This window comes from Branchiostoma belcheri, unplaced genomic scaffold (genome assembly GCF_001625305.1).
Source record: "Branchiostoma belcheri isolate BF01 breed outbred unplaced genomic scaffold, Haploidv18h27 scaffold2, whole genome shotgun sequence".
Taxonomy (NCBI): domain Eukaryota; kingdom Metazoa; phylum Chordata; class Leptocardii; order Amphioxiformes; family Branchiostomatidae; genus Branchiostoma; species Branchiostoma belcheri.
This window is the reverse complement of record NW_017803490.1, coordinates 5,216,891-5,243,121: the sequence shown is the minus strand read 5'-3', so window position 1 is coordinate 5,243,121 and position 26,231 is coordinate 5,216,891. Positions and strand designations below refer to the sequence as shown.

The 26,231-nt window shown below is 39.6% G+C and overlaps 2 protein-coding genes across 4 annotated transcripts; both read left to right on the top strand.

The window, feature by feature from the left end:
• Positions 1-1,190: 1,190 nt before the first annotated feature.
• LOC109468651 lies at positions 1,191-5,754 on the top strand. The gene is made up of 4 exons (XM_019766974.1): positions 1,191-1,356; positions 4,474-4,566; positions 5,043-5,140; positions 5,449-5,754. Exons 1-4 carry the CDS (start codon positions 1,225-1,227, stop codon positions 5,459-5,461), a joined length of 336 nt encoding a protein of 111 aa, XP_019622533.1. The 5' UTR covers positions 1,191-1,224; the 3' UTR covers positions 5,462-5,754.
• Positions 5,755-12,492: 6,738 nt separating this feature from the next.
• Positions 12,493-25,097, top strand: LOC109468642. 3 transcript variants are annotated; one of them, XM_019766961.1, is made up of 5 exons: positions 12,503-12,731; positions 22,365-22,460; positions 23,754-23,885; positions 24,335-24,462; positions 24,878-25,097. In XM_019766961.1, the coding sequence occupies exons 1-4, from the start codon at positions 12,609-12,611 to the stop codon at positions 24,458-24,460; spliced, it is 477 nt and encodes a 158-aa protein (XP_019622520.1). In that variant the 5' UTR covers positions 12,503-12,608; the 3' UTR covers positions 24,461-24,462; positions 24,878-25,097. The 3 variants fall into 3 exon arrangements, with proteins under 3 accessions (XP_019622521.1, XP_019622520.1, XP_019622519.1); XM_019766960.1 differs by having other exon boundaries at positions 24,875-25,097; XM_019766962.1 differs by lacking the exon at positions 23,754-23,885 and having other exon boundaries at positions 12,493-12,731; positions 24,875-25,097.
• Positions 25,098-26,231: the final 1,134 nt, after the last annotated feature.

Sequence of the window (26,231 nt, the reverse complement as noted above, 5' to 3'; positions counted from 1 at the left end):
TCCTGCATCCAATCGATAAAAGGCCATTATATCTAATTTTGAACCCTATTTGGTCAAATAAAACGTTTAGCAATACAACGATGTTTGTATGTTATTAACCCAATTTACCCTCAAAATCCTGCAAAGCATTATATAATGGTGTAATGTTTTATGTTTTGATCCTAAATTTCTTGTACTAATAATCTAAAACTTCCGATAATGTTTAACAAAGATCCACACAAAAACAAGAATGACACAAATCTGTATATTTGTTTTAAACAGATTTTAATATAACAGAAAACAGGATTCAAAGAATTTACATTTCATCTGCACTGTACAAGTCATTGTAATATAAGCTTAAGTGTATCATAATTTTTTTCAATATCATGCAACACAATTAATTATAAAAAAATCATCAAAAATTTTGTGTCAAATGTTTTCGCAAAGACAGGCCTAGGTACAATGGAAAGAACTCAAATTAATAATATATGTCAAGGAAGCTTAAGGCACCTACCTTAGCTATTAGTAATAAAACAGTTACCAGTTTTCATTAAAATTGGCAACAGTTCATGACCATTTAGATTTCATAATGAAAGCAACTTTTTCCCAATGTTTTTTTTTTTCGCATGCCAGCATCAGTTTTGGTTTTGTGTGTCCTAAAGGACATCTATCATCCATATAATTAAATCAGTATGGACTTAGTCGGTCGAAAGTCAAGTATAAATAGGTGAAAATAATGTTATAAAGATATCATAAATATTTTAGTATTCTGTCTCCTTTTTCATGACATTATACATTTCATGGCATTTTATGGATTATACGTACCTCTCAGGTAGGGTTCCTAAGAAACATACCAAAGGACAGCCATAGTACTCTCCAATTAAGCAGAGGTTGGGGATTTGGCTTTTTTTTTTGGGGGGGGGGTCATTTTTTCACTGGTATCTTTTTTTTACGCCAACCTAACGTATGAAAAAGATATCAGTGCAACAAAGGAAGCCCGATAAAAAGCCTAAAACACGCCAAAAATGAGCCAAAACCCAAACCTCTGCTTGGAGAGTAAGTCATGGGCTTACAGCCATGGGAACGAGACTTCCCATCAGAATTACTCGCAGCCAATCAGCGTCCTGAAATGATTCAAACATCCTGGGCGTGCGTCAATCGATGTATTTATGGTACGGAAGCTAAGGTTTATGACATTCGGTACACTTTGTGAGCACGCATAGCATCACTAGTTCACCCAAAGAAATGATGAAGACGTCGTTTTTTCTGGCGGCAATGCTGGCGCTCTGTGGCGCAGGCTTCGCTCAAGATATCGATGGCAACAGCTACGGCGAATTACAGAACATATCCGACGATTTTGGAGGGGAAAACATGCAAGTAAGTACGCTTGTAGGAGAATCTATGTGATATAAAATTATATTTTTAGTAGAAATGTTACAAAAAAATTCATCGAGTTCTTTAGAATAGCTGTGCACAAAATTAGCCTTAGGATTTGCTCACAATAAACATACGATCGTTGTACAATTGCAAACTGAGAATACTATTATTCTTGGGATAGGCATGCATGTGACGTACAAAATCAAACTGTGTCTTAAAGTAGAGTTGAAATGACAGAAGAAGAAGAAACATCATGATGAGTAAAAACAATATATTTCATTCACTGTATGGACTCGAATATAATAAGCCTAAGCCTAAGCCTCTGCTTTGAGAATACGTTTATATAGATTTGTATGTAAGCCTGTATCTATCCTCCTAACATCAATCTATCATGCTACGGATATAAGTTTCTATGGACGCTTCACTTGCACTTCTTAGTGTTTTGTACGGATTTTCACCACAACTACGGCTTACATTTTAGTTCTGGTTCGTTACAATGTATGGGTTGGGTTAGTTGTTAGTGGAGTAAAATGCAGCGAGAGCAGTAAAAAAATGCGTGAGAATTCTGCGTGTTATTTCAACCCAATTGCCAGTACAGATTTAATAGACAAAGAGCCGAATCCCCTAAACAAAATTATTCCACCCTAAAAATCCTTTGGAATTCCTGCATACCACGCAGTTTAGTGAAGCGGATATTATGTGGAAAACGGCATCAACATCCAACCCCTTTCCCGTGGAAAACTTGAGTACAACCGTCGTAATGTTTAGGGATTTGGAGACATTGAAAACATATGTCGACTACTTTCCTTCTCGGAGTATGTTTTCCATTGTTGACGTCAAAGTGGTCATAAAATGTTCATAAAAAGTCCCAAATGCCGATCGTCAGCATTTCCCCGTACAAAAGTGTAAGAATTGTTGGATAATGGAATATATGAACTCTACAACACTGCCTCAAATCAACAGTAGAGCAGTAAAAGTGTTGAGGCAAATGTACGTGGTGTGTATGGAGGGATTTCAGATGCCTTGACCCCTGCTAGTTCAACAGTGAAATAATATCCCGTGAGCAAAATATAATTTTCGTTATATTTCCCACAAGGTTTTAATACAGGGGAAATCCCTATACTCCTGTAACCTATACTGAAATATTTATAAACAGTCACAATATTTGATGGCATCTTTTATGAATGTCTTGATGTTATGAATTTCATTCGATGTGACAGTATAGAAAATTTTCACCTAGCAATGTCATCTTTGGTCCTGTGAATTTAATGGTTATCAATGGAGTTATTTCGTTGTTTTTTTTTTTTTGTTCATTTTTCATTATTTTGGGTTTCTCGCAAATTCTGTGGATGTTTGTGTGCCCTTTTGTTTATATAGTAAGCCTAGTACGTTCCTTTATTGTATCATACATGTATGCGTTTTTCATACCTCAAAGACTAAAAGGAATGAATAGACTACCAGGGAGACCTTGTATATTATCGCTGCTTTGAACATTCCCCCAGATCATATCGGTTAGGAACACAAAATTAGATAAAAATTACACAATTGGGTTTGCATCCGGCTGAAAGTAAAATTAGTCAAGGGGGCCTAACATTATTGCATTAAGACTGTACTATGCGTCACTCACATAATATCTTTATATACTTGGAAATGTGCTTTATACTGAGTTCTACGTGTAACGTAACATATTTTAAGTCATTGTTTTATTAGCATTTATGATCTAAGAAATACAAGTTTCTATTTCTAGTGTTCATATTACTATTATCAAGGTTTTCTGAAAGAAATTATAAACATTGTAAGCGTCGTAAACAAGACCTCTGACCTCCCTTTAAATTAGGAAAAAGTGGCTAAGGCCCAAGAGTGTACTTTTGTACGTTTTCAAAGTTAATATTAAGGTTGAAAATGATGGTGGCCGGCAGAACAAAGCAGAGATATACAAGAAGTTACCTGATAATCGATGACTTTCGGATGTGTAAGGCCGGAGGTGTCCTATTAACGTAAACCTGAAGCCATCACCTGCGCGGATGTAATTGGGAAACTGCTGGACTCAATTGAAGGCCGAAGAGAAATAATGACCACATGAGATCATTCATATTCCTTTTAGGTCCACCTCGCGGTAGAACCAGCTGTTAGGTGGATAATTGAGCGCCAATTTACACAGTTTTCGCCAATTTACACAGTTTACGCAGCTTGATTCTCAGTAGAAGATCTAATTAGCATCCGCTAAGACACTTACAACGTGTACATGGCGCAGCGTGGGCCCCAAAATGAAGCCTTGGGGAACAAGGGGCAGTGTCTTTATTATATGGATTTTGATATACTAATTACCCTATTAGACACTAGGTATATCTGTTAGATTATTCTATAAGGTAGCTTCAGGACACGGCAAAATCGCATAAAAACTACCGGAGCGTTGTAGCTTAATTATGATTTATGACATGAACATTTCTGCAACATGTCAGATCGATTGTTAATTTGGAAACCATGGCAACCCTCCCTAAAACTAGTTGTTGCACTACTAAGACCAATCCAAGGATGACACAAAATTGGATGAAATGTTTTAAATAAGAAAACCAGCAAGACAAAATAAGAATGAATTACGCATTTTCTCTACAACTAGTACTAGGTTAGCCTTAAGTGGCCCCTGTGCTGTTCCGTAAATGCAGGTAATTCTAAGACAAATGATGTTTCTGCGAAATCAAATCCACCTGCCACCCAAGAGGCTAAAGAGGCTTCCTCTTCTTTGACAGCCGATTGTTAAAGATTATTCTGTTCTCAGTACGTCCCAATTAGAATGCTCCAGATCTATTTCATAAAAGCGATCAATTCTCTGCATCAATGCTAAACGTACTAACCGTTTCCAAATTATTACACTGCTTATCCAGCCTATACATGTATGTATTGTCTGATGTGTCTTCATCTACCTAAAAACATTCTTATTATAAAACACGTGTATTACCTTAAAATGTTTGGCGGCTAAACGCTCCTGTCTACTCCACGATCCTGAAACACATTTGTTAATTTCATTTGATGTCAGCAAAAGGTCAAAGACAGTCAGTGTCGACCCCCGTCTCGGTTGATGGCTGGTTGAAGTTTTTTTTTTTTGTTCTTTTCCAGGATGCTGTTGGTGATTATGATCTGGGAGACAACCTGTACACGGCGGTGGAGAAACGTGGCAGGAGGCCTGGATCAGTGGTGATTCTTCCTGACGTTAGTATGGTGAAATTCATACTATAATTATAGAAGAACTTTATTGCACAATTGTAGCAGGTACAATTTACAGCAACGTAAACGTATATTTGATACTGAGTCACACAAATTTGTCAAAAGACTAGAAATTGGCTATTTCAGACATGCAGGGAGTAATTGGGGTTTTCCTGAATGTATCGGAAATGAATGATCGACGTAATTGAATGATGTAATTCAATCGAGTATTATACACAGTCAACTGCTTCCTGAATTCCTCCACGTACCACCCACTTACCACCACCTGCTGGGTCAGGGTCACCTTAAGACCCTTACCATCCCTGTCAATCAGTACCTGTACCAAGTATACACCCACTTCCCTGCAAACATTTTTTCTGGACAAACAAACCCATTCACAAACCCAGCCAAAACAGTAGGAGGTGGACCACTTTATATAGACTTTGTGATGCTCTAAGACATTGACTTATCTTCCGTTCCAGTGCCGAGCCCGCACGTCCTGTGTCCGGAACTACAAGGCGTGGAGCGTCCAGGTTTGCCGCTGTCCTTCCTCCCTCATCTGCTCCAAGCGGTCTGGAAGGTAATAATTTTGACAACGCCTCTGGTCCAGATCTGGTTAGAGGCCTTTCGTTGGCGTCATATTATGCTGATAAATTTGATCCGCTGCAACCATGCTGGAGTGCAGTAGCAGTACTCCAAGATGACGCAAATGTCGACATACAAAAAATACTTGTATTCTTCAAGTTCTGATTTTCTGTTATCAACATACACGACCATATGATCATAAAAAAGGTCGTGATGTTGAGGGTAACGAAGTACGTTAATTTGCGTTTTATTGTGCAATACTTTCATCAACCGCATGGTGACGCTGTTTCTCATGCCCAACAGGTGCATCTGGTGACCACTTCTTCACCAGCTGGTGAGGCATGCCGGGAAACTCAAGTTTGTTTCTTGCGCATGATGACGTATGAAAAGAGGCGTTGTACATGCCCATATTTGGGCAGAGAAATCACGGTCTTTATCCTGGGATCCGGAGTAGGTTTTGGAGAAGGAGAAGGGGCTGTAACAATTTGTGTTTTGGTAGCATTTGTAGTTCTGATTACTCATGCTGACATCGCCCAGAACAGGACTAACTGGAGAGAACTCACGGTCGTCTGCTCAAATGCAGCCGCCAGATGATGATGACTCGGCAATATACCAGATTTCGACACGAAGATTATAGTTTCTCATGAGTTGATGATTTTTAATTTACTAATTTTACTCTCACCTGTTGTTTGGGATCATTGTTAGAACAAAATAAATACCATGGAACATTCTATGAATATTCCTTCCTGTATATTATCTAGCTAACTATATACTAGGAGAGATATCTGGCGAGATATATATCTCTTATATAGGGTGGAGTAATATGAAGTAGCCCCCTCCCCCACACTCCACACAAAAGACGTTTGTTGTACAAACATTAATCGGTAGATGTCCTCACTGCAACCTACGACAGACGGTAAGGACACACAAACACACACGTCACACACATCACGCATACACACACACACATGTACGGGCAATACACACATATTCAAACACACGAACTCACACATCACACACACAGACAACGCTTTCTACACGTACGCACGCACGCACGCACACTCACACCACACACACATTCACTCACACACACACACACACACACACACACACACACACACACACACAAACACACATTCACGCCACACACGCACACATACACACACGCACACTCACACACATACACACACGCATCCCGTATGGCAAGACTATAAAAACATTTTGACAGGACTACCAAGAATATACTAGAACAACCTCCAGAGCTACACCCATTTAATATTTTGATGAGGTACATTTGCAGCGCTACTAACGACATCGTAACGTTAAGGCAACATGACTCTATTCGATCCACGTTTAAGTTGTGGGAAAATGATTTCGGTTTCTTAGATGGGCTCGTTTAGTGTTTAATGGACTGACGCACCAGAATGTCCGCGGCCGGGCTCCAACTCAACCTACCATGCAATAAAAGTCTGCAATTATCCTACCAGACGTTTCTAGCCTCAAAAAGCGGGCTTTGAAAGGGTAACTTGGGGTCATCTGGCGTTGTTATGTGTTGTCACAGGATGTATAGAAAGGCGGGCTACAAGAAAGGGTACCCGTTTAGAGACTTATTTGAACCTTCATTTCCTTAGCCCGAATGTACATCTTCTTTGAAAGGCCTCCATTTCCTGTTTGGCCTCGAAAATATGTGCCAGTTGTAGAATATCAACGGTTCACTTTTGAATCAGTATTCCATTTCTGTTACGGGCAGGGGTAAAAAATTCATAGCCAGATTTTATCTTCGTTCTCATCAATGTGAGATAAATTCATAAACCTCTTATTCCAAGTGTTATAAAAGAAAAGCTTCTGTATGATGTCCTTTAATTAGAGTAGGATACTGATTTGAAAGTGAAGAGTTGATAAACTAAATTATGAAATAAAGTATGTCTAAACCTATAAAATTTCTCAGACAGAATCAAAACACCTTTACTATCAGCTATCTCGTTCTATTATCTTCTTTTCTTCACTATTTATCATCATTTCACAGTACTATTTTCACTTGTCCGGAATCAGCTTTGCCATCCATCCTCATCGTGAATTACCAAGTTTCCTGTCACTCTATCGATCGACACATACTGGTTTTCAAACTTCCAAATTTTAGAAACATAAAATATAGAAACCCCAGAAACGTGCGTTATATACTTCAACTACAGTAACTATTTTTTAAATAAAAAATGCATTGTGGTCTGAACTTGAGCAATGACCTAGCGGTAGTTGCATTGTACAGCATTGTTTATTTGATAAAAATCTCGACTACCCTCAAAATATGTCCTCTATAATTCATCGTAATGAATTATTGGGTGATCTAGAAAATCATTTTGTTGTCCTTTATTGGCACCCACGCAAAAATTAAAACAAGTGCAAATAGTAATTGTCAATGAGATGGAAATACTATAGAATAGACATCTATAGGAAGAACAACCTTCGTACATAAAATGAACAAACATAATTAACAAATTGAAATACAGTGCAAAAAATTAACAAACTAAAGTACAGTGCAAAAAGTGAGTAAGACTTAGTGTTATCGGCAGTATTGCTAGCAATTAATCATCGTGATTTCCATTGGCATATTTTCCTCTCAGCAATAGGTAAGTGATCTCCCAACGAAGCATAACACGAATCTGTGCCCATCCAATATATGGGCTGTCTCCTGCTAAATGTAGCGAATCGACCGCCAAGGGTAAGTGGTTGGAACGGTGTCCGTGGTATTGTGATTGACGAGCCAGTCCAACCATTGATGTTGTGCACGGTATGTCATGGGCTTTTGGTTATTTTGTAATATAAAATTGCAAGGCTCACCAACCAGATGCCAGACATAGGGACTCATACAATTTCGTCATCAACAGACTGTAGTGTACAACATCAACATCAATAACAGTAATGTACAAGATCTTGCGAAGTCACTTTGCGGTCATTGCCTTGAAGCTTGATGATGAGGGAACGAATCACCAGTACCGGCACCTTTGTGATGCCTGGTGGTGGCGTCATAATCATGCCTGACATAGTTTTCTGGACTTCAAAACACCCCTGAGGTCTGTCAGAATCTAAGAAAATGTTAATTCTTTAATCATTTATCCATTCATTCATTTGGCTGACGTAGTTGCCCAACTACCGGGTTGATATTGTTAATTAAGGACTACGTAATCAGTAAATCATAACTACAGTTAGAAATACACCGACAATTTAGCCCTTTGTTTTCTTTCCCCATACAATAAACAAAATTAGTACGTAACCTTTTGAATGCATTCAAGGAGGTTAAATACAAGACTTGTATTTAACCTCCTTGATGCATTCTAAAAGCACTCTTTTACTGTCTGTGAAAAACCTTGAGAAAAAGATTAGTGATAATCAGACACTAAGTAACAGTTGTCAACTATTCCGTATCAGTTCGTACTTGGTAGTATGTTGTTGTTGTACACAGACTCAGCATTTCTTGTCACTAGTCGATGTTGTGTTGAACACAGAACAGTCATCCAATCAAAGGCTTCCTGTCAGCCCCGACCACTGACATGCCATGCTGGATGAAACCTGATACTATTTGGCGCGAAATATTTGGCGCCATCAGTCTGCATTTCGCGCCATTTTTGAGTATGCCGGTCTCTCATGTTTTCAGATGGGGTGAAGTAAGTTGAATAATGTACGGAATACATACAGAAGCACCTATCATAGAAATTATGAGAGACAAAGCTGATCAAAAAGTACCAGTTTGCTGTTTTCATTGCACTTTCGCCAGACGACTGTTGCCATGTGCGGTTTACAGTCAGAAACAACAATAATATGTAACAGGGCCGTGACCATTTAGAGCGAAAAATTCGTCAACCAATCAGAAACTAACTACGAGCTGTCGATTGTTGCCCACCTGAGTGGCCAAATATAGCTGTAACCTGATACCATTTGGCGCGAAAATTCAAGCCACTACAAAGCTGTCAATTAAAAAATATTAGACTATCTTAAATGGACTTTGTTAAAGAAGTCCTTCTTACTACGGTATATCGGGATTAGGACAGTCAATTGATATTTTCAGGCCGCTTGGGCTCTCAGAGCACACAAGTCTGATGCCTCGGTCTTCACCCTATTAACCAATGGCGACGCTGACAATGGTTGATGAATATTCTAACTGTTAATCTTACGTGACTGATGAACCTCTTCGATTACAAAAAAAATTAAACTAAAAACGAAATTAAACATTTTATAATACCTCTTCAATTAAAAAAAATAAACTAAAAATGAAATTAAAAATTTTATAATATGAGCTTTATAATGGAAGAAATGTGACCTTTGGAATGAAGTGTCTACCAAACAAGCTTGAAAATTGACCAGAAGCATTGAAATCGGAAGGTGCGCGGTATATTTTTACAGTAGTCATTACAAAGGAGGAGGGTATATCATTTCAGTAAATTTGATGATTTTAAGGGAAGTCAGGTATTTATGCCCATACGTTTGGAATCAGTGCAAATCAGTGCAAATCAAGCATCAATTTGAAGGCCATGTTCAAAGGGCAGTCGGAAGGCCGGTGGTTCGTACTCACGTCATTCTGATTATCTACATGGCCATTTCCTATATCCTGACCGGAACGTCCTACTCTTTGATAACCAAGAAATTGAAGACCTCGTATAGATCCGTAAGAAGGAGTATTTTGTGATTTTACTTGTCACACGGGCGTCATAACCAAGTACTAATTATGTTTTAGTGACGCAGACATGTTTTCAAGTTGGTACCAGGACTCTTCAATCGTGAAGACATGTTAGGGGACACTATAGGCCATATATGCATATACAAATCTATTCACATTATAATCATTACCCGTCGAAATGTACGTGAAGGTAAAAAAAATAAAAAGGAGGTGTATATCATAGATCAAAGAAGCAGTTATCAAAGCGTTTCAGATATTCTACGACAGACACTTCAGGCATTATGAGTATTAATAACATCCCTGTACGTCGACGTCATTACATTCAATACGTTTCAATGTCCATGATCAAAAGAAATTATTGCCGAAACATATTAGATATTCTCTGACTGTCACTATATGTATTATGATTGTTAGTAAGTATGATTAAGTTCGTGAGGTGTACATCATTATATTCAATACATTCAATGTTCATGATCGATATCTATCATACTGCATACTAGTAACAACACAGTCTCGTTGGAACAAACAAGCAGGTCTACATTGGAGCTATGCACGGCAGTAACTACAAACTACTGCTCTACTGCTCTACTTTACCTAAGTGAAATAGTCGTTTAACGGAATGACAGTAATACTTGTACGCTATATAGTTAATGTTTTTAGTTTGAATATCAACTGTTGTTAATGGAACCCCCACGCAATTCAGTCTGTGACTGCCATGTGGGAACCATTGTTAGAAGTTTTACATGAAACAAATAAACCAGTATTTAAAAAAATTAATACCTCTCATTAAGCGTGAACATCATCAGGGCATGATTGAAAAGTGTCAAGGGATGCAATTTTGGCTACTCTAATATCCATCAATGGGTCATCAGTTTCTTTATGGGTCGACAGTTATTGACTCATAGAACGTCCCATAGCTCTTCGTGGAAATCAGAAGGAACCTGCCTATGAGCAACCTTACCAGATCCATGAACGGAATGAGTGGGTAATCTCAAAGCAGATCGTTCGGTGGCAAAGTCGTAACCAACCGTCAAGACAGTATCAAATAGGCTTGACGCCATTCAATAGACCACTTATTCATTATTAGGCAGGTTTTAAAAATATACATAAGGAGGGCTAGTCAGAATGTTCCAAGCTAAAAAAAAACCTTTGCACGCGGTGAGAATGGCAACGTGCAGTGGTTGCAAGACAATAGCAAGTAAAGTTAGATCTTACATACTGCAGCTAACATATCGGAGTTGTTTGCAACAAAGAACCTAAAATTGGGTTATCATTTAGTTTAAACTGAATATAATTACAACACGGGGTAGTTTGGAAGTAGCTTTTGCCCAGTCTAAAACTCTTTAAGATCGCTCAATCAATAAAGAATGAAACAGCAACAAAGGTTTCCACATCCCGTTCGTTTTGGTCATTCGTGGCGACTGAATGTCTCGACAAGACATAAAGAACTCAATTCAATCAAACTGGTCTGGTTTGTGTGTCAGACAATTGCCAATTTAAAAGCTAAGTAGCACGTAATGTGGTTTCGGTTCACCGTCTATCTAGGGCACTCACCAGTGTGGTCTTCTTGCACCAATGAATCAGAAAAAAAGATATGCTCTTTTTGGTTGGGAAACAGAACGAGCGTTTGAGTGAACGACATGGAAGGCAATGTCACATTTTAACCCACGTTGACGCTCTTCTAAGAAATTTCATTGGTTAATTGCTCTGTTGGTTACCGTATTTACTGTGAAATTAGATGTTGATGAGACTAACAACTTGAAATGTTTGAATCCATGGCAGGTCTTCGACGTTGGCATTGAGACTATATTTAATAGCTAGCGCCAAATGGCAGCTACTCCAGACCATTCTGCTTAAGCCTAAGCTAGAGTATAAGCTCATCGTATTTTAGCAGAAGAATCACTTTTGATATCGTACATGTAATTGCGAATTCCGATTATATTATAAATCTAACTGCTATGACGAAAGTGGTTCTTTTCACAGCTATATTGTTGAAGTGATAAATACAATGTACGTAATGGAAATTCACTTCAAATTCCTATCTGGTCAATCACGCCACGAATGTAGACCATCCATTGCAACAGGCCGTTCCAAAATCTATCTAGAAAGAGAATGTTCAAGAAGGTTGCATGTTACGCGTGTGTTCTCAATATGAGGCCACGCTGATTTAATTTTATGGATGACGTCTAAAAATCAGCTCCGAGGAGGCTCTAGCCTGGGTGCCATCCTACGCAGTCCATGGTAGCCTGAGACAATAGGGAGCCGGTGGTAACTACGGAGGATGGCACAGAAGCTCCACGGAACTCAGAACATAAAAGGCCAGCACTTGCCCGCCTGTCGTAAAAGTCGCTAGATATCTACTGCCGCAAATTCACAATACCAGCTTTGTATTTCTGTGGTTTAGCAGCATTTATTGGCTGGGATTTTTATTCGCTCACGCGCACTAGTTTGGGAGTCTTTAGAGGATGTCATCCATAAAATTAAGGCAGTATGGCTTGACTTATGTGAACCGTCCCCAATTAAAGGGAGCAAGCGCAACAGGGTGCGGAACCGTTACCAACGGAGGTGACGTACAGTGGGGGCACCCACGTCCGGCCCCCGTGACACAACCTGCCGTCCAATGGTTGTTGGCTACTAAGAAGACCCCGCCCACCACTCAAGAAACCCTGGCCTTTAAAAAACGACCTGGTGAACCCTTCCAAAATCACTTTGCCGACAAGGTCTACAAAGCCATCAACAAGCGATAGGTTCATCGTAGCCGAGCCCGTTGGTAGATTTTCAGGGTACCGAGATGAAGACAGTTCGCCTTCGGGAGCTCTTGCTTCTGCTTCTGAGTGCAGCTCTGTTAGTCGTCGTGACGGAGTGTCTACCTCGACAGAGCGACCCATACTACCCAGACGACATCAACGACATGGTAAGTTTGAGGCATCTTTTTTTTTAAACAACAAGTACGGAGTTTTCCAAAAACGTAGCCACCTTATGCCACAGCAGTACTACTGTTTTGTATTCAGAGTCGCGTCGCGTTGCTTTGGTACATGCTAGACCCTTGATTTATGGCTATAGCGACCCCATTCACAAATTACCGACGTAGAGGCTACTGCCGATTGTTTCCGCTTTCCTATGTGCTTGTTGATGCGAGAGTCAGTCGTTACTCTATAGACAAATACTGTTTGTCATAACTTGAATCAAAAGTAAGCTCGATTTACAGTGGTGACGGTATACTGACGCGTGACGCGACCTCAAAAGCCATCAAAACTCTACAAACCCAGTCATCTACCAGATGACTAAAAGAAATAACCGAAGGGTAAGTTCTTATATGAAAGAAATAAGTTGAATATCTTTTACCATAAAGATTACCCGGGCGCTTTCTAATAATGATTCTCACTCCGGTATATGTGTCCCGAAAATACATGGCACATCAAGTACGGCCACGGTGGTCGTGATCTTGCCATTTTAGTACAACTATTTGTTTCGAACTCATTTAAAACTCCAACAGCAACTTCAACAGGTTCAACACAGGCTATGTTACAGCTAGCCCAAGAGTGTCATTAAAACATCCACACCGCCTTATTTGGATTCTTTCATGCTTCCCATAGCATGTCGTAAAAAGAGGTCCGCGCACAGTCACACTATAATGAATGTCTCAAGCCGCGGCAATCTATTTAAGGTTTCTCAAACAAAAGGCTTGATGTTTTGAGTGATTGGCTGGAATAGGTTGCCGTCTTTATCCAGTAATTAAATTAACGCCTTTTATTGAACGCCATTGGGGTCGTGAAGGTATACCGCACAGTTCTCTTGATATTGATTATATCTATTATTTAGCAGTCATGTCTCCTATGAGTGGAGGCTTGGTCACATAACCTTTGGAACTTTACCCTTGATCCTATTACACACATTCACAGTTATTAAGTATACAAAAAGGCAACAGGCAAAGTCAAGTAGACTCCTTGTCGTAAAATATGGAATTTAAAACATAAAGAGAAAGTGCAAAACATGAGCATCAACTTAGCAACATTGCGTACCATCTCGTTGTGTTATTCATGGGAACCTACAACATTACAATCCTTCGGAAAATGCCATGTGTGTACCTGGTTACAGCTAGTATGAAGCAGCTGGTCTGGTATGTTTCTTCACCAGTGCAAATAGAGGGTATTAGGGGTTCTCTTCTATCCTCAGTTCATAGAGACCATCGACAGCTTTTGACGAAAAGATTCATTTGTCACCAATTCATTAACATTCAAAGTAGAATAATATTTCTGATCACTATTACAACTTTCCGTACATTTAGATTTTAATGGCAATACAATTCATGAATCACGCGGTCCGTACATGTTTTATTCATACCTTATTTCATCCCTTTCTTGGAAACCGTAGATATACCACATATACCACAATACAAGCACAGGTATATCACTGTAATGTGTGGCAATACTGTCCACCCTATATCTGGTTGAAATTGCCCTGCAGTCCAATCGCCTTCATAGCGATCTCGACAGCCAATAGATTGTTCACAAATTGCAAATATCTTACTTCGACAAATAAAAGACCGCTTGAGTTTCCGCGATCCGGGCAATATGAGATGAAGAGTGTTGTAGCCGATGTAGCGTGACCTGTTTTACCACAGGACAGATACCCCCTTCCGTTTTACATCGTATTCAATTTTTATAAATCTATGTGGTTTTGACATCAAAGCTTACATGGATGGTTTCAGACCACCTGTAGATTATGAGACTAGTAGATCTATTGGTAAGTGCTTAAGTGCTTAAAAGGATATCATCAAGCCATTGCCTTACAACGGTGCCCCCGCACGTTCCTTCGTCAGCCCATAGCTATCACTTCTTTGAGTAGCGTAGAGAATTCAATTAAAGCGAACTAAAAGATAGCCATCGAAGGTAATGAATTGTGTCGTTTTATAGCAAACATCCCACAGGCATCTTTGATATCACCATATAAAGCAATGGTATTCACACCCAGTTTGCTCCTTTGTATATGAAAATTATATCTTATCCAAGTAGGAGCCCATCTGTATCTCATTATGGCGATGAAATGTGTATTATCAGACATATGGGAAATCAGGCCCATGTGATTATCTCATCATTATCAAACATTCAGCTGATTATGGAAAACGGATCATTGAGATCGTTAAAGTAGATCATCATGGCTTAATGACACATGTATCCATTGCGTGTATGTTCTCAGTGACCGAATGAAGTCTTTGGAAGTAGCGATGAATTACCATGTAGGGTTCATATGGTTTTAACAAGGTTCCGCAAAGTACAACACTCTTCAAACAGCAAGCGTACTTTCCACTCTGCAGTAGGTCCACCCCGTCCCAGCTGGACATCCCATAAAAGGCAGCAGAATATTCAACAATAAGATGAAGGAGGCAGCTTTAAATGAAAGACCTATATAGTGCATGTAGACCTTCTGGTACCGCCCTAAATGTTGAATAGTTATTGATGGATGGTGATGCTGACCTTTTGTGACAGAGTATCAGAGCAGAAATCGTAGATCTATACCTGGTGCGAATTTATAATCAGAATCTCGGCCCATGTTTACACCAATGTTGTGTATTTCGTGTATGTCTTTACATTGGTACCATCTGCTACTGAAAAAAAAACCTGTTTTTCACCCCCAAATAATCTCATTTACTTTATCAATGACGTTTCGGTGGTAACAAGCAATAAATCAATAAAGTTTCACCCAGTCTACCGTCTAGCGTCGTGTGTTAATAAAGTAGCAACCATATGTGTCTTTTTGTACTGATTTCCAGGAACGGCTATTGTCTTGAGTGTGTCAATAAAAATGCAACCATATGTGTCTTTTTTCATTTTCCATGAAGGTCGAGAGCATGTCAATTGCAACCTTATGTGTACTTTTTGTACTATTTACAGGAAGGTCTATTGTCGAGAGTGTGTCAATAAAGTTGCATCCATGTGTGTCTTTTTCCTGTACTGCATTCCAGGAAAGACTGTTGTTGAGAGGTTGTTGATAATGGAGTAATAATGAAGTTATGATCAGGAGGCAGGTGCATGATGTGGCGTACTTTATCGATCAGTGTTTCCATAATGCCACAATTTGGTCACTTTCGGGGAAAATGTATTCTCATTTTCCGCTACATTAACCACTTATGTTCCCACTAATGATTTTAAAAGTTCCGTTCCTAGAACCCCCCCATAAATAAAATTGAAGCCTCAGGGAATATGCTTGATGTGGCCAAACTTTATGTAGAATTGGCCTATTATCTTTATTGCATACAGTGTTAGAATAAAGCTAAAGCTGCTGCTCAATGTTCCACTAAGCAGGGTAGGATCCAGGTCTAAGTCCTAAACATAAAGAGTTGGGGCGGGTGACGCGCCTGGCCTAGTCAAAGTCTCAGCTCAAGAATACTCTGGTGATCCCTGACTCCCACAACGTTAAACACTTTTCTACCATCAACAGTAGAACTTTGGAACAATCTTCCGGAGGCGATAGCTATTATTTGGGACCGACAGAAGTTCAATGGTGAAGAAAATTCTTTCCTAAATCCACAACGCAAAACTATGACAGCGTTCAGTTTCTGCTAGCGCTGATGAGTGAGAGCTTCAGTAACGCAGGGACCCCCACGAAGCCCTTTTTGCACTTTGCCTTGGTCTCTCCAACTGTCTGCCAAAAGTCATGCACATCGACCTATGACTTCAAGAGTTATGCCGCTAAATCCAGTCTCCCACACTAAAGCAAACTGACTTCATACCCTTCTGACTATGGCAAAAAAGTAACTACCATAGCCATGCAAGTTTGCTTGATAGTAGATAAGAACCCTATACTGTGATTCAACTGGAGATTCCATGCAATAATTGGCCACTAGCAGGCTAACGTCAATTGCAATCTGCTCCATTAACTTACCTTAAACTTCTAAGTCTGAAAAGACTTCACTTATTCCGTATTAGATCTGTCAACACCCTTTGTCTGCATTTGATGAAGTAAAAACCTTTATTTACACAATGACGACAATCAATTTGCTGAGGCAGCGGGTGATTGCACGTCCACAATTGTTCGTAATCTTTATTACGCCAACTCATTGATTAATCAATACCCATAGTTTCAGGCTCCTTAAAACTTAATGAGATTATTTCTCAATTCTACAATGTTGTTCGAAAACAGACGCAGATTTAGTGGCAATCAACATTTAGTTTGGTAAAAATCAATAGTGATGCATGGTGGCAACGGCGACAAACGACAGGCAAATGAAAGTAGTTCTATTTGGTGGAAGATGAAACTTACAACACTTAAGCTCCTGTCCTAGAACAGCAGGAGCTATTTGACTCATTCGCATGAACCTTGTCATGACATTCTCAATTTCTTTTTCTATTGGAATAGAAAATGTCTTTACTTCATTGGTGTTATGAATCTGCTGAATTCGAGAGCTCTCCAGTGTCACTCAGGAAAATACTGGATGTCCTTTCCAAAATCATATCCAGTTGCTTGAGTAACTGTTTCTTGGCGTATCTCATTACCCGGATGTCCACTCTTCATCGACGTTGGTGATAGATTGTATCTTGCAAATGATCGCAACACCTTTGATAAACTTAGCACCATTGTTGTAGGGAATACACTGATGATGAACCCCTCAGGCGATGCTTGTTAGTGTAATGACTGTGCATCTCCCCAAAAGCGTAAGAACGCAGAAACTGAGAAAGCCTTCTTTCACCGACCCATTCAGTTGTGGGACTCCCTTCCACATGCTGTCACACGTGCAGCTCCCTAATTGTCATCCTTTGAAACCTAAGCCTGGATCTCTATCGAAGATCCGTTTTCCGTGTGAGTCAGTACAAAGTACTGCTGGTAATTTTATCTATAGCAGTCAGTCTTTTGAAGAAGACCGGAGTGACTGGTCGAAAGCTCTAGCTATAGGAGAGAACAATCTCTTGTGTTGGAACAAAGATTTTAATTTTAAACTTATTTATATCAGGTTAATGCAAAATGTATGGATTGTGTGCATAACCAACTGTATGTAGTTTTTCATAGCTTAGCCATTGACAATAGCTTCGCTAGTTGGTCAGCTCTGGTTGTCATTGCTGAACCTATAGATAAATAGCGCAATGACTCACGCTTCCCACAGATGCGTCTTTGAACTTAATTCGTTTCCTGTTTGAGCACTGATGTGGGCGTCAGCCATCAAAGCTTGGAAGCAATCAAAGTTTGGGGCGTGAGAGTGAATCCATCTGAACTCCAGACTGTTATTCAACCAGAGATTCAACAACTCAAACACAACATTGATAGCCCCTTTGGACCTTTTCTTGAGAAAATACTTCACCCCGAAGTTTAATATTTATTGGCATTCGTAACTTGAGTGCTTTCATGATGTTGGAAGGTGCTAAAATTCATTCCCTAAACAATACCGTAAGATCAAGGGTAACCTAAATCAAAAGCAGCACAGAAGCCCGGCAGTAATATGGAGTTCTCAATTATTCATGAATTTAAATTAACTAAGCTTGGTACATATATCCGGTGAGGAAACATATGTGATGCTTTGCTTTGATGCTTGACAGTCCATATGATGAAAATTATGAAGCTGGCAACAGACCGGCCTTGAGAGAACGCAACAGGTCATATATAAGAACATCAAATAAATCTTGAGTTTATACAAAAGATGTTTTCATAAAAGGTAAGCATACGTCTAAAGGGGAAAAGAAACTTGAGCCATCGACGAGCCAAGACTAGACTAAGAATCAGTGACCACCCCTACAGGTAGATTCACCCGAACATTTTGTAATAAGAATAGCATAGAAAATGAACTTCACTTTGTTGTAGAGTGCATGACCACTGTACAATGATTTACCAAATACCGTTGATAATGAGATACAGGTAGAACAGAAAATATGTACACCGTGAACAAAGGATGATATGTTGTTACATACAATCTTCAGTTATCAACGTAATAGAAAAACTATGTAAATTCGTCTGCAAATTCGAAATGCAATTCGAAGAGAGAACAAACGTGTCAAGCATAGATATAGATAAAACGTAACATAGTTTACTTATTACCTACTTGTATCAAACTTAGCCCCAATGGGGTATGGATATGCAATAAACGTCATTGTAAGTAAGAAAGCAGGCGATTTGACAGCCTGTCTTGATACTGCTGAGTCAACAGGAAAGGACTGCTGAGTCAACATCCAACTCAGCAGCCACATGCACAGGGGGCACCGTTAAGTCAGAGTCCCACAGAGCAACAGTGAAACCCCTGCTGTAGACGGTCTACCAAAACGGAAATAGCCGAATAATAGAGGAGAGATTTGACAGCCAGTCCGTCAGGACGTTAGCACTGAATAGCAGGCAAATGGTGAAGATTCAGATTGTAAATGGCCGGCCCACTACTCCTAAAGCACAAACAATAACGTGTAAAACGCCCCTCTACAATATTAGATTATATTTTCTCCACGGTCCTATGCCATGTACTTCAAACGATCGATGACGTGGTCTTTCCCACCACTAACACCCAGTCTCTTGTTGCGTGGTGCAAAGTCTTCCAGGAAGAGACAATCGTCTTGGGAAACTTCTTTTATTGCAAAAGCGTTGCTGTCATTAATCATGCTGTCAACTTGAATAAACTAAAAGGCACATTGTATCACTCAAGGATAAGATAAAGTGATACTTCCTGGCATATCTGGTTTGATTTCCCATCCGTCTACAACTTTCAACCAATTGGCGTTGTGGTTATTATTGTACTGACGATCTTCTAGGAGTTTCACTGTGTATTTTTGTATCGAGTTTCTTTTTTTTTAAGTATCAAAGCTACCGTTTTTAGATACAACAAAAAGATATCCATACTATGCATGATGTACAAAATGACTAATAAACTGGTGGCCATGCCAACTACTAGGCACAGTAATACCAGCTCAGAAAATAGCTACGAATAGCCAAACCTTCAAGTACCAGGTTGGGGTATTACAAATATTTTTTACTAGAACCATCATAGAGCGGAAAGCGTTGTCATGATGTACCATATGGGCATCATCACTAGATCCAAATAAATAGCTGGATTTGCAAAGTTTAGGTGTGACAGGCTGTTAAGTGTAATATATCCAGCTTCTGCCACGCCGAGTGCCTGCCAAGCTGGTGTGTTACGCCCAAGGGTGGTTATACCGGCTATACAGACACAACTTAGTATTTTACTTGTATGGCCATGTTAAAACCTACTTAGGCTCTCGAGATTGCACCGTTGTGCCTGCTTCACTTTTACAACTTGTTTTCGATTCCCAAAGTAAGTCAACCTCATCCGGTCACCACTTTCATAAAGTACTCTTCTTCTTAGTAATACATGACTGGACATCCTTCTAAGTAGTAACTATGAGTAAGTAGTCATAAATACGTGTACAGCTTTAAAAGAAGTCATTTGATGAGTCAATAGAGGTAAAATGACTGCTGACGACTGAATATGAATCTAGATTGAAACCCTTCAATTGCAACTGGATTCTTGATGATTGAATGCTAGTCGCTGTAGCGATAAGTAAATTTCGTTTGAATATTTGAAGGCAAACCATCATCATATGGCCCAAAGCGAACCTGGAAATAATTACTATAATTGAAATGCAACGGATAAAAAAATACAGATTTTTGATATGCTGAGATGTGGTATACGAAAATCATCTATTCCCATATGTACATATGTAAAGTTGCCTCTAATCTCCTAGCTTGGTGTACTATGTATGTTTAACTTGTGTTTTGTTGTCTATAGTTTCGTTATCTGTTTGTCATATGCTATACGTCATATGATAGACGACACGTACCTAGCCCCCGAGGCAAGAATGTACGATAGAATTCTTTCGTCATATTTGCGCAGATGCGGTCGGAAATGATGTAAGACATAAGAAACATTACAAGTAGGATCTGACAAAGTCTTTGATATGCAGGAAGTGTAGAATAACTTTTTGATGATGTCTGCAATTAATACTGTGCTTGTCCTCCCTCAGAGAAGATTGTGGTTATTACTTTCATTTTGTGTAAAGGCAGGATGCTCGCTATACCTTTTATCCAGCATTATAGTAACATGCAAGTATTAATGACAGAAAAACACTAATTGGTAAACCACATTCGTCAATACGGCTATGTGTGATGTCACTTTTATCTGTGGTTGTATTACACCCTCCAGCAAAACGCCTTACGGGTAGAGATGATCAACAGCCTTTTGTTATGAAACGAAGAGCTGCTGACGCTTTCTTTGAGATATGAGACATGACGACACTCATTAACAGCCGCGTGCCGTATAAAAATGTAAAAAAATAAATTGCACCAAACCCTTTAACTGTTTCAATAGTTGTCAACGGAGCGGAGGATATTAAAAAATATATGGGTTATAGATTGTTGTCACAATAGGTAGATGTATAATTTTCTACCTTCGTATGGCAGATAGAAATAGAAGGGCATCAGGTGCCTCGTGGAAAATATGAAAACATTAAGAAAATATGACTCTCGAATGCTTGAAAAGTTTCCATTATTGTCACGTAGATGGATGATATTAGGAACAGATGGGGTGAAGATTGCGGTTTGCAGAAGGGGAAACAATCGGTAGTTTATTTGGGGGAAGTGCGTGATACAATTGCAATATGCCACTCGCCTCTTCTGCTCTTTGCATAGTTATCATCACTGCCATCAGTGGTCAGACGAACTGTCTACAACATGATACTTACTATGACTGCCTTGTAAAGAAATGGAGACTTGTGTTGAATATGTCAATGTAACATGGGGGCCACACACCAGGAACGGCTAAAAAAACTACAATCAAGACCTGTTATACCATAGTTTACCGGTAGAGTGGCACAATACAATCACTTGTTTTCAAAGTCGTACATGGCATCATGAGTCTGGTCTTCAGACAGCAATAAGCCATTGACATGCACTACTGTCGTGGGTAGTAGCAGCAAAACATAACTGGACCCACACTGAGGAGCCGAAAATACGACATAGAATAGACACTAATAATGCCGGGGCTTCTACAGGCCTAATGCCTGTATTCTTTAGGATAGTAGGATTTTGGGAATGGAAGTAACTAGTCCGTATTGCGCCACCACAGAGTCTTAATGTTCATGAGCCGAAAAAGACTGAACGACAGGAATGCTCAGATTTTCTTACAAATTATTTACGTGCAGCCACAAAAAAGGTAAAGCTTCGGTCACAGCCGTTAACCTCGCTACTAGCTTTACTCTAACCGTAAGAAAGTATCCAACAAGGTGTCGAACTATGCTTCTACATCACCCTAGCGGGACAAAGTTTTATGGCTGTTGGTGCTAGAAATGTGGTGAATCACGCTGCTTCATTACTAGATGCAGCTTTGAGTGAGGCGTGGAATTCCCCTGCTTATCTTAAGAAGGTTCATGATGAAGAATAAAATTGTATTGCCTGCATATCCTTTGTTACAAGGTCAGTCCTGAAAGCTCTCATCAAAAAGGTATAAACTGTGTGGAACAAAGGTCCCGAAGAGCCCATTTGAAAACTGTTGCAACCTTTGGTACAATGTACAGGGCAGAAGCGCCATCTATCTAATGTGATGTAAACTTCCTTTCAGGCACTTGATGAACTGAGGGACCTGCTGGAAGAACGTGAACTTGAAATGTTGAGGGCAGAGGCTGCTCTACCTGAACGTGCACGGCGTTACAAACAGGTAAAAAAAACAGCTCCATAACATTGTGTTTTTGACTGAAGACTAGCGTCAAAACATGAAATACTAGTATAATGATTCACAATGATTGCAAGACTTTCGGTAGGCTTGTATTTATAATTGTATTATTTTATTTTTCTTAATAGGAGTATGATTATAACTACCTGATATCTTAAGTGTTTTTTTTTTCTAAATAACGTTAGAAAACGACGGACCAAGCTTAGCTCTAATTCGAAGCCAAGGCTCGAAATTAAAGGTGGTCCAATGGCCACTGACCACTAGAATTTAGGCTGCGACAACTGTTAAGACACTCCGGGACATTTTGGGGACAACAGAAAAATAATCAACATCAGAATGTCAGCCCTTCTTTTTTTATCACTGGCACACGTCCCGGCGTTTGGATCCGGAAACGTTCCCCTGAATTTCCTGTCTACACTGCAATTATAGTGCGCCTTGGAGTGAACATAAGCAAAATAAATACAATACTTCCCAAAACAGGTTGGGACAGTTCATCTTCACTTCGGTACAATTAAAATTTATTTTTGAGATAGTGCTGGGACAATTGGAAGAAAAATTTATTTCGAGACTGGAAGTGTTGAATTATGCATGTCTCATTCTTCCTTTCTCGCTCAGAGGTGTAAGCTACCTAATTTTGATTTCATTGTCTGTAAGATAGATCACCGTGCTAGAGCCCGCTACAGGTCGCCATTTGTTGCCACCTACTGCAATATAGCAATAGATTCAGAACTGCTGACTTGCTTGAATTGCTCCATTCATTTCACTGCTACATGGGCTGACTCATTTTATTCTAACATGGCAACCCACCTTTTATTGATCCATGCCCATCATCAGTTTAGTTTTATTTGGACCAGCACAGTACAATGCTTTACAAGTTTTAGTATTTCTGCCATTTGTAGTCAAGACACATCAGAACTTGAAATGGCTTTGCTTTGGATGGCACCTATTCTTCATTCATTTACTGGAATTGACTAACACCAAAAGTTATTCATTGCTGTAAATTTTGCATGGCGAATGTAAAATCAATTTGTTTTTACTCCATGCAAAATACATAGAAAGAAAAAAGTAAATGCTGAAATTTGGACCAAATTCCTTGTTCCCCGTTTGCCATGGGAGCACATCTTCACTTTTAAATGCAAAGTTTATCTCAGTCAGGAAGATACTCTTTTAACCCTGCAATACATGATACTAGTACCCACCCAAAAAGCCTACTTGGATTCCATTCGTAACGCTGGATTTCGACAATATTAAAAGCCCTGGCTATACTATGTACTGCAGACTAGATCCAGACTCCCGTTGTGGGCCGTACATAGGCGGGTATGTGGGCGCCAGAGATGCGGAACTTCCCATCTGTATGACTTCGTACTGTCAGCAATCAACCAAGAGGCACTGCCCAGACACAGGCAAATGGTCGGTGCAGAAACAAGTCTTGCCTTTTTTTTCTTCTCAATGTCATTCTTTTTCATCATCATTCATATTGCTTAACCACTCATGCACCACATCACCATTATCTCACCTACATGCACTGTTACTCATAAAACGTGTATGATGTAATGCAAACATGTCCACTATTTTTTTCAAGAACATTATCATTACATGCATCTCGGTAGATACCCTATTGAGGTGGCAACAGAAACCATACCTGCTGTTGTGCAAAGCTCACGACACAAATCCATGACATTACATCACCGCAAAATTCATTCATAGAGGAAGAAAATGCTACTTCCAAAATAACGTACAATACATATTGAAAAGGCAGAACCGGTTGCTTTGGAAAGTGCCACAGAAGAACTAACGGACAAAGGTCTTAACACCAGGAATATATTAGTTTTCTAAAACCACGGCTCTCTCTTTCACAGTGTCCAACTGCTAAAACACCCTGCAAACAGATGTTTGGGAACCGCCGCATCAAGAAGTGCGACTGCCCGCCTGGCTTCTTCTGCGACATGACAACATATGGAAACACACCGTGTCAGAAGCTGTGAAGGTGAGTTGGATCCGCCATTTGTTTCTAAGACCTGAAGTCTTACAATACATAAAAGATCTTATAATTATACCCCATACGGTATACATATTTCATGCTTTTGTGTTTTTGTTTTGCGAATTTCTCGTTGGTACAGTGACTTTGCGTTCGCCACATCCCACACGTAAGGCAATCGACATGCATATAGCAAGAAATGGAAGACAGGAAATGAGATGACCTTTGCTGAGACCTTTGGTCCAACTTCCTGGCATTGACACCGACATGCCTAGCATGTAGAAATAACTACCGAAATAAGATTTAAAAAAACACGGAGGTAAAAATCTAGAAATCAAATAAAGGCAACATAGGAATTGCTATTTGTGACACGTTGTAGGCTTTTATGATGATCTGAATTTTTTCCCTCTTACATTTGCAGCAGCTGCCATATCGCAGAGCGTCATGACAATGGAGTATATTATTGCTGCGATTGTCCAGCGGTGATGCGATGGAAGATACTCTAGATGATATATATGTGTATTCCGCTAGATGATTGTATCTCAGTTCTTTGCCTGAGTTCATATTCCGTCGCTCGCATGTAAAAATGTTGTGTTCAAAAATTTGTTCCTGATTTCTGCTTGCAAAATTAAAGGTTTAAACTAAACGTTTGAAGACTGATTCTTTTTAATGTAGAACATAGAATGCCACAGAGCATTACCTTGAAAGTTTGTTTTAAAAGGTCTAAGTGACATAGCTATCCAACGCCGTAGGCCCTCAATAGTGAAGTTAACTCAACCGCTATAAAATATATGAAGAAAGAAAATGAATGATGGAGATGGAAACATCGAACTGAAAAAAAACAATTCACTACCAAACAGATCCACTAAAGCATCTGCCATGTATAACTGACTGAAATCCATCTGGGCTCATCATGAGTAACTCCCTTCGTCCCAAGAGTACATAAAAAGTTTCACACTACGATGCCCGTCGATGGTTGTTGACACAATGGATCGCACAGTGAACTCATTGCTTCACCTGGTCATTTATATCTGCCAGATCTCGCTTTGTTTGATGTGGGTATAATGTGAGAACGCGTGGGATGCCCTTGAACTTAGTGACCTTGGAAAAAGATCAACGTTCAGGCTTACCCCACAGTCAATTATCTGACCTTGTATGTAGTAAAGTACTGCGCTTCGCTAAACATGTTGAAGGCCATACAGCAGTACATTCATTGCCTACGATGCCCCTTGTGGTATTGGCCTATCTCAAAAGCAGGCCTAGGCTGACATGCATATTCAAACCGAAACGTGACTAAAACTACTCTTTGAGTAGACAATTGAATAATACTTCTGGCGAATGATAATTGTATGAATACTCAATTATCAATTCATGCTCGAGTGAGGATATCTGGATGCATTTGGAGAAAGCAATATAAGAGCGCACAGAACAATAAAGTTCCTACCTCAGCCTAAATGTGAACTAAGGGTATAGACAGAGACATAACCAGTTCGGAAATTGAACACGTATCGTCAGGGATTAGATAAGAGTGGAAGCAAGAGTGAGGAGACTTAGGTATACAGACTCGGGTAAGTCACCTCCGATAGTTCTTACTATATCGTGATTAGGCCAGTCAATTGATATTTTGAGGTAGCCTCTACCAGGCTCCGCGGACCGTGGGTCGCAAATTGGAGCCTCTATGGCCGGCTGGATCTTCTTCTCTTCTTCCCTTTATTTCGGCCAATTTCTACTATTTTTTCAGCGATCCGCGGAGCCTGGTAGAGGCTAATTTTGAGGCC

Bases quoted from the DNA above. Each gene is read 5' to 3' on its own strand.
- LOC109468651 (XM_019766974.1), top strand. From the start codon at position 1,225: ATGATGAAGACGTCGTTTTTTCTGGCGGCAATGCTGGCGCTCTGTGGC. The intron at 1,357-4,473 runs GTAAGTACGCTT...GTTCTTTTCCAG, and splicing joins TTGGAGGGGAAAACATGCAA to GATGCTGTTGGTGATTATGA. The intron at 4,567-5,042 runs GTTAGTATGGTG...CTTCCGTTCCAG, and splicing joins CAGTGGTGATTCTTCCTGAC to TGCCGAGCCCGCACGTCCTG.
- LOC109468642 (XM_019766961.1), top strand. From the start codon at position 12,609: ATGAAGACAGTTCGCCTTCGGGAGCTCTTGCTTCTGCTTCTGAGTGCA. The intron at 12,732-22,364 runs GTAAGTTTGAGG...ACTTCCTTTCAG, and splicing joins CAGACGACATCAACGACATG to GCACTTGATGAACTGAGGGA. The intron at 22,461-23,753 runs GTAAAAAAAACA...TATGTACTGCAG, and splicing joins GTGCACGGCGTTACAAACAG to ACTAGATCCAGACTCCCGTT.